At 38.7% G+C, this 12,621-nt stretch overlaps 1 protein-coding gene across 1 annotated transcript in view; it reads left to right on the top strand.

Moving 5' to 3' along the window:
- UBAC2 (UBA domain containing 2) overlaps positions 1-12,621 on the top strand; it is a 103,503-nt gene that overhangs the window by 81,537 nt on the left and 9,345 nt on the right. The window contains exon 7 of the mRNA XM_082493980.1: positions 4,592-4,837. Coding sequence (XP_082350106.1) covers positions 4,592-4,837 — 246 coding nt within the window. The remainder of the gene's footprint in view (positions 1-4,591; positions 4,838-12,621) is intronic.

Raw genomic sequence — 12,621 nt, 5'->3', positions numbered from 1 at the left:
TTCATCTTAGTAATACTGCTTTTTGTTTTCAGTTTGTTGATATCTGAAAACAGCAGTCTTGAATACACATGATGAATATGTTTAAATTATTCAGAACAAAATAACTGAGTATTTGCTGATATTTAATTCTGTCAAGTTGTCACCGTTAGGCAAAATAATTTTCAACATAATTTTCTACAGCAATCTGCCTACTGTTTTTTTGTTTGATTTTCTTTTTTTAGTGTTAATCAAGTACAGAGATTTTAAATATTTCAGTTAGTAGTGGAGCATATGTGTCTTTGTCATATAAAATATGAGCTTCCGTGTTTGGTTTACCTCATCTAAAAGAGAAACTACAGCTACTTCCTTTTTCTAAAAAGTTGTACAGCTTTGGAGGGACATAAGGGAAGGGAAGAGGAAGTTGGGCTTACTACAGGAGTGGGAAGAGCTTAGGAAACTCTATGTGAAGGACCAGTAGTAAGCCATGATGTTAAGAAACTGAAAAACTATGAGCACACTTTTTTCTGCAGCATGCCAGACAATTTCCAGCATACTCTGTTTCCTCTACTTAGCATTTTGCCTGATATGATATGGTTGATGAGGTTGTAGGTTATGATAGTGTGACGACAAGAAAACAGTGAAGATACTTCTTATGTTGCCAGCCAAAAATTCTCCATTCTAACAATGTGAACTTAACTGCAGCATTTTTCTGTGGTGACTTTTTAGAACCCAGAATACTCAGGAGGCTCGTCTGTTTGGGCAAAGTAGCCCTTTAACCTGATGTACAGTGATGAAGTTGGGATATAATGAGATCATCTTATCTTCATTGAATAAACAAAGTTGTTTTACTTTCCTAAACGTGAGAAATTCACTGCGTGTCTGTAACAAAAATGGTGTAAAAGTTACTTTATACTTTGTCAAAACTCTTGTTTTTTTAAAGACGATATATATCAAGTCCTGCATATGAACCAGCCAAAGAGGAAGTTCTTTGAAAATACTTGACATTAAGATGGGTGTATGACACTAAAGCAGACTGAATCACAAGACCTTTTTTTAACTACAAATGTCTCCATTCTGGGTTTATTGGAAATATGCAAATAGGTATCTCTTCCTTACTCAGTGAAACTTCTTGAAATTTTGTTACAACTGAGCACAGCGTTTAAAGTTTCTTATGCTTCCATCTAAGAGCTTTATAATTGGAGTAGTAAATCAAGGCAGAGAAGAAGGGGAGTGTCACTGAAATCCTAAGAGATGTAGAGGTAACAAGGTGGATTGCCAGTGTACACTTTGTGCTCTTCACAGCTGAGTCTATCGTTCCATCTGTTTATACTTGTGAAGAACTGCAGTCTCACACGATTGCTCTGGACACTTACTGGTCCACAGTAAGTTTCTTGGCAACTATATGTAGGAAGTATACTTCTCTTCTAGTCTCACACAGTTTTGTCTTGTTCCCTCACCAGGTGCTTTTCATTTTAGATTTTACTGTGAACTTTATATTGTCAGAGTTCGTGACCTCCTGCACTGTGAGCACAGAAGTCCACACGTTTGAGTTACACAATGAGTTTCTCTCTAAGGCAGGATAAGGAAGGGCCAAGACACTAGTCTGCTGTTGAGGAGCAGCAAGGAGAGAGAAGACAGCCCACTGCAACTGGTGCATTGGCTATAGACCAGGCATACTACTCAGTAAAGCTAGGAAGACAGGTAGGAGCCACATGTATGAGTCACACGCAGTGCTATGTGCCATTCTCCATTTTAGCAGTGTCCATAAACTTTTAGCCTTATGAAGCCTTCTCTTCTGATTAAATGCTCTGGAATTACTTGCTTTCTACAACTACCTGAAAGGTGGTAAGAAGGTGGATGTCAGTCTCTTGTCCGAAATAGGACAAGAGTCAATGGCCTCAAGTTGTGCTAGGGAAGGTTTAGATTGAATATTAGGAAAAATTTCTTCACCAAAAGGGTTATCAAGCCCTGGAACAAGGGAGTGGTGGAGTCACCGTTGCTGGAGGTATTTAAAAGACGTGTAGATGTGGTGCTTAGGGATATGGTTTAGTGGTGGACTTGGCAGTGTTGCATTACAGTTGGACTTGATGATCTTAAGGGTCTTTTCCAACCTAAATGTTTATACAGTTCTATGACTAGCTGTCTCTACTTAGAAAAATATGGGAATGCTTCTACTGATGCAGTTACTAGTTGGTGCTTGCGGTACACTTTCCCTTCTGAGACAAACAAGTCCCAAAATACTGACACTAAAGACATGCTGCTGCTATCTCTTTGCTGTATTTTCTATCTTGAGTTGATAAAAGAATGATTCTGTTTGTGGTTAATGTATTCAGACACGTGTCAAGATTTGTCATACATTCAGGGAGATGTAGATTTTCCTATCACCACTTGCTTTGTTTTGTTCTTGTGACTTTTTGAACCTGTTTTAGGGTGTCCTGAAAACATCAGACCTTAACAAAGGACTGTAGGTGATAAGAGTATCAGAGAGCAGTATCTGGGAGGGAAATTTGGAAGAAGTGAGGGGATCGTGGTGTGATGTTGGGCAGCGTATTCTGAGCTGGATCACCATTTCACTGCCTGGTTATACCTGTGCAACCAGTAACGCAAAATCCCTGGGACCAAAGAGGGGGCCTGGCTCCATAGCCTAAAGATATGAGATGGGAGGAGGGAAGATAATTTGTAGGTTCTGGTGCTGCTTGTGCGTTTTGTGTCTAAGAAATCATCTGATTAAATGTATACATAATATTTGCAACCTGGTTCAGTAATTGTTCCTCCCAAAAAAGTGACCTTCCTGTAGCCCTGTAATCTACGTTTTCTTGATCGAGAAGCCTATCTACATAACTCTCGTGGGGCCAGGTGGTTAGCTTCTGAGGGACCTTCTTGCTAAGCAGATACCTCAAACACTACATACCAAAAGTAGATAAATTGTAGAAGTGATGTGAATTTTCCTCCACTTACTCTTTGGCGATTATAGTTCTATCTTAGTTTCTAGTTGATGTGCACAAGTTTTGGTCATGGGCTTACAGTCATCTGGAACGGTTTCACTAGAGCTGAGGAAAGAATTTCTGAGGTCACGAAGAAGCTTCTGTTCCAGAGCCCTGTCATTCCTGGAGTCTGGTCAGGACCTTTCTTTGAATACAGAATTTTTCTTAAAGGCAGCCTTCACTATGGTGCCACAGATTATGGCCTTACTCTCAGCCCATCCCATTTACCTCCTTCCTCATAGCATGAAAAGATTGAAGGGGTTAGGGCAGTTTAAAACTGTTCTTTCTCATTTTAGAATGGTAGCCTTTATTTGGTGTTACATCCAACCCTGACAGCAGTCATAAAATGAAAGTAGAATAAAATGAAAATCACTGTTTCCCAAAGCAGGATGTATTTTTGCTAGAAGTCTCATTATCTCACTGGGCAATTAACAATAACCTTGTAAATAGTCTGAAAAATAGCCCCCTCCCAAAGAATGTTGTATTTTCCTATACTGTCTCCCTTTGTATATGCAGCAATGCATTTGGTAGGTTTATACAAATGTCAGTGAGACAAAATAAATATCCCCAAATAAATAGCCCAGATTTGGAGTTTCTACATTGTTTCTAGCATAATTGCATTGTTTGGGTATGTTTACAGATGGTTTGGGGTTCGTATCTCTTCCTGTTCATTTCACTCTGTTGTCATAGCATAAATCTTGTGGCATAACAGATGATAAATAGTCAACAAATACTGAAATGTGGCATAAAGCAGAATGGCAGACTCAGAATTTGTGCAAGAACTTTGGCCTTCCTGCTGGACCACTTCGGGCTCAAGTGCTAGAGCTTCGCAATGGGATTTAAAATGGTGGTTGAGTGATGACTGTAGATCATTTATGGGACTTGTGGATTTCTGTTGCTCCTCCTGAATCTGAAATGAAATCAAGCCCCGAGGCAAGCATGAGTTGTGAGTGCAGGGAACATTTTTTTTTTTTCTTATAGGTGGCAGAAATGCATCACAAAGGCTTTTTCAATATTGCAGTTTTTAATTAACTGGGTTTTGAACCTTTTTTTTTTTTCTTCTCCTAGAAGGTAGATGGGATCCTTTTGGAATAAGTCTGTGCATACTCTTAGATTTAACTTCAAATCAGATGGTTTGTGTTTATTTTTACTGGAAGGAGAGACTTTGGTGGTGGGGCAGAAGCCTTAAGGGAGTTGGTTTTTTGAGGATTATTTACAATGCTTCAGCATCCTCAAGGGAAGCCTTAATCTTCTCGGGTCAGCATGCAGCGTACCCTGACTAGAAAGGAAAATTTTGTTTGAATTTTGACATGTTTGAGAAAGAGTCGCTTGGTTTGGGCTCAAACTCTGAAACAAACAAAAACCCCCAAGCAGCTTTCTGAGTCACAGGCAATGCAGTACACAGATTTAGACAAGTAGTAGTCTGTAGTTGTGGGGAAGTTGGAAGTAAAGAAATCCCCTAGTCTTTCTCTGATTCTTGACTGAGAACTCTGGGTCAATACAATAAAAAGTGCTTTAAAAAACAGAAAGACCAACTGCTATCTGCAGCTAAATACAAAGTAGATTTGGTGTATTTAAGTTTTTTGGTTTGGGTGTGGTTTTTTAACCTTTTAATTTTTTGGTTTTAGGTTTCTGGGATTTGCTACAATAGCAATATATTAAAAGTTCATCGAATTCTTTGTGTACCCAGCTGGGTAGCAAAGATATTTTCTTGGACTCTTGAACCAATCTTCTCATCTGCGGAACCAACAAATGAAGTTCGAGTAGGAATGGGAGCAACAGTTGACATTCAGAGGCAGCAGAGAATGGAGTTACTGGATCGTCAAATCATGATGTCTCAAGTTGCCCAAATGAGGCGGCAAAGGCAGCAGCAGGTATTGATATACATTCTGTAAGGCTTATATTAAGTTATGGGAAAAATACGTTTTTGATTCATATGCCTTTTGTGGCTCCTGTTTCTTAAAAATAATGCATTTCTTTATTCTTCTCCATCAGCCTTTCCTACACTTATACTGCTACATTTAAGTGTTTTATATAGTATTAAAACTGCTTCACAAGATGTAAGCAGAATATCAGACAATCCTGTTAGGATATCAACACTTCTGGCATTCTTTTACCGAAAATGAGGCTCAAAGATAAAGTGATTGCCTGTTGGTGGTCCTTAGTAAGAGCCATTGCGGAAAGTTAGGAGGTCTGAGTATTTGTATTGTTATCATCCTTTTCAGAGAGGTTGAAAATTGTCTTTGTAACTCCTTTGTTTGCAGATGTACTTTGAATAAGGCTTGTTTCTTTTAAGAAAGTGCAGATATTAAATTCTCTAACTTTCTTACAGAGGTCAACCACAGGGACTTTCTGTTTGCCACATTTAATGCTCTTGTTTTATTTCCTTATTGAATAGAATAGCAGAGCTTGTTTATTTTCTCTGTTTTAGTCAAACCAGCAAATGCAGATGTTCACATACTTTGCATTGTAGGGCAGTAAAACAAGGCAGATTGGGTCTCAATTCACTTTTTCTAGTATCTTAGATGTATGTGTTACTACTCTATCAAACCTAGTGGACAACACAGGCCTTGTGTTGCTCTTTGTGAAGATATATTGCTCATAATTTAATTGCAGCTTACCAATTTGAGATCTTTACTGAGTTTCCTCTGCCTGTAACACAGCTCTACTGATACACAAGTTCTCATTGTCTTTGAGATAGTGCGGTGCAAGTAGGTATAGCTACGCTACCATTAATATGTTGCCAGAATTAAAGGTGTGAAAGCATAAAGCTTTGACCAACAACTGGAGGATGAATCCTTGTTTCCAGTCCCTGCTAACATAATTCTGTTTTCCTTGATTTCTTAACATTTCGATCTGATTCAATTGTTCTTCAGGTAGAAGATCCTAATCTCCTTTTGTCTATTCCCATTAGAACATTTCATATAAGAACTGAACTAACAGTTACTCAATTCTTGAATGTTGCCGTTGTAATAGAAAATGAATTGAAAGTGTCTGTTGGGCTACAAGCTGCTGGGAAGAGTGCAGCCAAGTTTCTTCAGATAGGAGGAAGAAGCCATTTCCAGTTACAAAAGACAATCTTTAGAATATATCTTTAATTGCAAGGAGTAGTAAATAAGTTCAGAATGGTAAATAATAAAAGAAGAGTTGATAACTTTTTCATCTCCTTTCCTTAGGCTATGAACAATGAAAGTGGAAAAACATCTTTTCATGTTTGACTTCAAATAGAGTTTTAAAAAAAGGTGGAGGGGTTTAAGTAAAATAAATGAACATTGTTTGAACGTCAGTAAGATGCTTCCCTTTACAAGTTGCTGAAACACTTTCAAGTTACCTTCGTGTTTGCCATTTAACTTGAGTGCAGCATTTAGTTAACTCAATAGTGTGAAAATAGTAGTGAAATAGTGTGAAACCAGTGATTGGAAGGCGATGAGCTCAATGTATGAACATTTCAGAGACACTCTTCAGAAAAGATGTGTCACGAAAGCTTTTGACCAGCCTTTTTTTTAATGATTCACTCACAGAATTTACTGGCCATCGACTAAATCATAAAAAGCATCATTTGCAAATGTTGAGATATAGTGGTAAAAATGAAAAGCAGACCGATTTCCATCTCAGGATTACAAAAATTGAAAACAGTTTTCCGGGTTGTTGTACTCAGGCAGTTGGTTTGCCTTTAGAGAATTGGAAAGGTATAATTTGAAGATAGTGCAGCTGGACAGATCATATTACAGAATCTAGATGATAATTTACCTGTTGGAGTGAAGCTGGTAAGGAATGAAGATCAGTTTCTTAGGGAGGGTTTTTTTGTGAAACTGAAAATAGTAAAAGCTGTGAAGTATGTATCAGTCATCAAATATGGCTTTGAATTATATTCCAGGAGAATGTTGTGCAGATTTCTGGATACACAATATGCTTTCCATAGGTAATGTGCTGTAAGTGAGACAAATTTATATTTTCTCTCCTGCTTTTGTTTGACGAGGGAAATGAACTTTAACTTTCCTCTGTACGCTGTAGTGCAACAATTTTGTTTAGTAGCCCCTTGAGAAGGTGCTCTGCTCATTCCTCCCATTCCTTTACTCTTCAGTTCATCATTTGAGAAAACACAATGCAGGTTCTCTGCGTATTGGTAGTGTATGGAAGGAGAACACGAGAACATGACAGGTGGTTTTAACGGTGCTCTGTTGCCTGTGCAATGTGGGAAACTTCTGGCCATAAGGAGGCCCCTTTCTTAAATAGATGCTTTTCATAGTAAGTTTATTCTTCAAGTCTTTGCAAGAAATTCTGAGGAATGTGAGCCAGACAAGTTAGGCAAGATAACACAAAAAGAGTAAAAGTTTAAAAAAAAAAATTTAAAACCCAGGGAAAGTAACTGAAGAAAAAACATTTTTCATGAGTTGTTTTTACTGTAGTAAAACAATACTTGGATACTATAGTATCCAAGATACTGTAATGTAAATAATTTTATCTCTTTTATTTTTCTGCTGTTCAGTGAGCTCTTTTATCCAAAGCAGAATTAACTTTGGATGCTTTCTGCAAAAAACCCCCAAAACAACAACAACAAAAAAAACCAACCCAAAACAAAACAAAACAAAAAAAACAACCACCTCCCCAGAATTTCTTTGCTGACAACTCTGAGCTTTATCTTTCCCAGTCTTTCTCTAGCTGAAATGTGCTGGTCTGGAGAAGACTGAAGCACAAAGCTGGGGGTGTGAGTGCTGGATTGTCAGATACCCATAACTTCGAGGAGCAGATTGAGTATGTGGTAGAATTTGAACATAAACCACAAACTTCATTACCTGATGTACCTTATTTTAGCCCTTAAATGTTCAGTGGTACTGTGTCTGAATATGTTGTTAGAAACTGAAAAAATCTTATGTTGCTAGTTTCTCGGGTGTGTGGTTACATGGTGACTGATTTTTGTCTTGGTTTTTAGTTGCCATGGATACAGCCCTTAAACAGATGCTAGTGTGCATATTGAAAACTTTCTGTTCTTTTTTTTTTTTCCACGGACAATCCTGAGAAATGATGAACTTGCCACAAATGGAGAATTACTGAGCATCACCTCCATGCACCTTTTGAGGCAGCAGAATAAAATGCATGCCATATGTATTCATTCCCTCAAAAAATATCAGCTTGCTGTTTTGTTCCTGCTTTTACACCTGTAGTTTCTTTGATCTTTTTTTTCCAACTCTTTTGTCTGTCCTCTTTTATAATTTAAATAATTTATCCAGTTTTTCTTTTTTTCCTATTAATCTGATTTCTTTTTCCCCTTCGTATCACTTTCATATTTTCATTCCCTGCTATGATATTTTCCTCCCACATTTTCGTAATCTCTTCTCCTTCATCTCCATTGTTCCCATACTTTGTGTTTGCTCCTGTAAAAATTCCTTCTTCACTTCAGGGGAAGTTCTTTCCCATCGTGTCTCACCACCAGTAATCATTTGCTGATGCATAATGAAGCTCAGAGGATTTTAGGGATAGATGCCTCTTGCCTTTTTCTCGTTGAGACAAGACATAGTTGAGGTCTTTGGGTACTATTTTATCCTTTTGATACTGTAGTATCAATGAATATTTTTGGTCTTCCTCTCCTGAATTTTCTATTTCTTGATCTCTTTCGTTTCTCAGCATTTTTCTAAAGTTTATCTTTCTGTAACCCAAATGAAAGGCCCGCTGGGAAAAGGGAAGCAACTGCTGCATCTGTGTGGTAGCAGGGAGTCAACTTGACGTTCACTTCCTGTTGAGAAACTTGGAGGGAGTCTGGCAGATAACCAAATTACAAATAGATAAATGAGGAGTTCATGCCTAGGTATTGTTGACAACACTGTAGTCACTAAAGATGAGTATGTGGAATGTGGTGGGAAGTTGCAGAAAAGGTGGTCAGTGCCTTCTGTTGACAACTAAATACCACTTCTCCTTTGAGCACTCAGATGAGTGCCCATTCGGCATCTATGAACCTCAGTCCCTTCATCTTTAAAAAATGCTTTGTGTATCCACAGGGCGTTTACTCCTTCATTTGTGCTGTGTTAAAGACACTGTATTGGCTGCTGCTTTGTTTCTCTTATGTTTCTTGGCTCAGAAAAGAGCTTTACCAGGTAGCTCCAAAACATGTGATGTCTACTGCCATATATGAAAACCTTCACTTCGTTAGCTCTTTTCTGCCCCATCTTCCACTTTAAGCTTACTTTGTCTTTTCCCTCCTGTCTTTTTGTTCTTCTATTCCAGCTGCCATTACTTTTCAGTGAGGCCAGACTCTCTTTTTGATTCATATCACATGGTATCTCTATATAAGATTTTTCTACTTGCAGAGACCAGACTTCTATAACAATGTGACTTCCTTTAATTGTTCATTCATTAGATGTCTTTCTCCTGGGACACTGGAGAGGTGCTCTGTGAGTAGGCATACTGAGGGTCTTTATTGTTATGGGGAGTCTCATATCCTGAGAAATGTGCAAGTTTCACGTTTTGTCAACTAAGGACTGTAAGACTAGATTGCTGATTTACTTTCTGGTTATATCTAAGTGGTAAGCTCCTGTCCTTGGGGAAAAAAAAAAATAATTAATGGTGCAAAGACTTTCCTGCCACAAGAATTCCTCCTCAGGAGTGTTATCCTCATTCACAATGGTAGAAGAAAAAAATCCCTGGGTGCATATACTCCCAGGCAGTCCATTTCTGCCCTCTCAAAGAAGTTTAAGAACCAGACCTCAGCATTTTCTTTAGCTCTTCCACTGGCACTGAGAGATGCCACTTTGTGAAAGTCTTCTTGAACAATTTCAGAAGTTTGACTACCAGCAACAGGTCCTTCAAACAGACATTGTGAACCTTGAAGACCACCTGCAACCTTTATACATTGCTGGGTCCATATCAGCTCTTACTGTCACAGCCAGGACTTTGGATAGAAGCAGCTTGTTCATATTGTTCCACATACATAGATATTATTGTCAAGAAGGAATCTACCAGATTGCTTTACCTGAATAAATGGCTGAGATTTTCAGCCAAGTGTTATGCAGTCTTTTTCTCTAATTAGGTTTCCATGCCAACTAGTCTGTTATCTAAGGCTACTTTGGGATTTTGTGACATAACTGAATAGAAACAGCCTTTAGCAACCTTGCCATAGACTCCAAAGACAACTATATGTAGGGTAACAATAGGATAAAGAAGTTCTTTGAGTTCAGACTCAATACTATTTTATATTTCAAAGCAAATATTTTTTTTGAGAAATAGAGTGTTTATTCTCCTATGTGATTGTTCTATATTCTCTTCCTCTGACAATTTAACTTGAGGTAGTTCCCCATAAGAAAGCTCTTGGAGTACAAATCTCCCCAAGCATTTCCAGAGTATTTAATTCTCTGTTGCCTGATCAATTCCTTTTTACAGAAGGCAAGTTTCTTTTTAGCTGTACCTGTCTGTTGATTTCTAGCATTGACCATGGGGTAAACAAAGCATCCAGCTTGGGGGCTGGTCGGTTATTGGATTCCAGGACTGCTTCTGTTGTCTTTCCAGTCTGCACTGCAAGAGTCTTGATGGGAGGCCATTTCTTCTTCCTTATGTCATCTTCCATAGCATGGAAATAGTAACCAAGAAGCATGTAGTTCAGATATTAAGTGGTCCATCTCACTCTTCAGGTTTTCTGATTAGAACTCTGATATTAGCACATAACAATTGCAGTCCAGGTCACCAATTGTTCCCTAATGCACTATTTTAAGAGGCACAATAGATACAAAAGTTTTGCCAAATAGTGTTGCAGTGGTTGAAACACCTTGTTTATTGACTTTGGGATGTCAACAAGTGGAAGCCCCTCCTATTTGCAACCTAAGACAGAACTTGAATCTTTACCTCCCAAAATGGGATGCTAATCTGTTTTTTCCCCTGCATCATCATAGACTAGCCCTTTATATACCCAAGTATCTGTTTATGCTAGTATGTTGGAGAATTTGGGTTTGAGTTGTCTTTGTGCCCAGTGATTGTTATCTCAGCTTGTCAAATCAAAACAATTTTGGAACTCTGGTTTCTCACTTTTGTTTCAGCCTCTACTTATTCCTCTTTGAAAAGGTTTGTGCACAGGAGGTGAATTGAAGGATTATCTAATCATCATGCTTTAATAACAGTTCGCTGTCACCAGTCAACATCCAAAGAGGGTTAGAACTGTCTCTGTTTTGTATAAAATGTCTAAAATGGAGCTAACGTTATTTTTTCAACTACACACTTAGTGTTCATGCTGGTGGACCTGCCTTCAGTATTTCACATACTGATTATCTCATTTGCAAACCAATTATCTCACTTAGCAAGTGTTGAGTGCCCAACATAAAAACAGCTCTACAATTCAGGTGGTGATTACAGTTGACAGCTTCACGTCTGAGAATGCACTCGCTTATAAAGATTCATTTCTAATAATGGGAACTTAGTTTCCAATATATACCTGAGATTTCTGTGGGGAAAAACTGACAAGCCCCACTGCCAATAGCATGACATTGATGCGTTTTCACAGCTGATGTATCCATGACCATATCTGTGATGTCACAGTGCCAGCAAGAGCCCAGTTTGGATGAAGAGCAAGAGTGAAGCTGGGAAGTTGGAAAAGGAAGTGCTTTGAAAAGGTGGTGGAAGACCTGCCTTTACTGTCTAGGGAAGATCCAAATTCCCGCTTATTAGTGCAAATAAAGTCTGAGAATCCTGATCCACACTTCCCTAACGTTAGAAAAATTAATAACATCAGTTCTCAAAAATGCCATCTTTCAACTTTTTTCTTGGCACAGTGATCCATCGCTTTCTGGCTGAATTACTGCGTCACAACAGTGCTGAAAAGTGAGTGTTACTGTGATGCACAGTTTGGTACAGAATAAGTATTTACCCTTACTGTAACAGGTTAAATGCAGAGTAGTCCAACTCTTTCAGTGTTCTGAGCCAACCGCCAGTTTTTGGGAGCCCCTACGCAGCTCTTCACTTGCTGCCAGCCAGTCCTGTGTCTGAGTCAAATAACAGCACCCGTTCCTGTTGTGTGACAAGCAGTGGTCTGCAAGGCCAAGTGCTTGGGTATGCATGAGTATGCAAGGAAGCGTTCACAACTCTCTGCACCTCCCTTGTAGCAGAAGCGGCCATTCCCACCTCACCTCCAAGGAGCAGATACTGCCGGCCCCTTGGCATTTCTGCTTCTGCTACTATGAAAGCATCATGCCTGTGCTGAAATTCCTTCCATTGTCTCTCAGGCATCTTCAGAAGCGAGATTAAGGTGTTCCTTCTAGATTTCAAAGGAAGTAGCTGATCAGGCTTCAGAAAAGACCACATGTGGATTTCTGAACTTCTGTGACACGTGAGCTCCTCTGGGACGGTGCAGGCATCAAAGTTCAGGATGCAACAACTAAGAGTTGGAGACAGAGACTTTTGGCTGAAGAGACTTGTCTGTAGGATAAATTTCCAGAGGAAATTGGAATATCATTAGAAATTGCTGGAGTGCTTTACTTGATGAAAAATTCTTTCCGTCATTAAGAATGATGCTCACAACGCTAATACTGTTACCTTTCTACCCCCTTTCAAAAGAAGGAAGTTATTAAAGTGAAAAAAAAAAAAAAAAAGCCCAACCAAAAAAAAATGAAAAGTTTTGTCCTTGCAGAAAAGAGGCAGGCTGGACATTTGAATAAGTCTACTGGAGATTTCACCATTG

The sequence above is a fragment of the Vanellus vanellus genome, assembly GCF_965231255.1.
Source record: "Vanellus vanellus genome assembly, chromosome: 1".
NCBI lineage: Eukaryota > Metazoa > Chordata > Aves > Charadriiformes > Charadriidae > Vanellus > Vanellus vanellus.
This window is presented reverse-complemented; position numbering and strand designations above follow the sequence as displayed.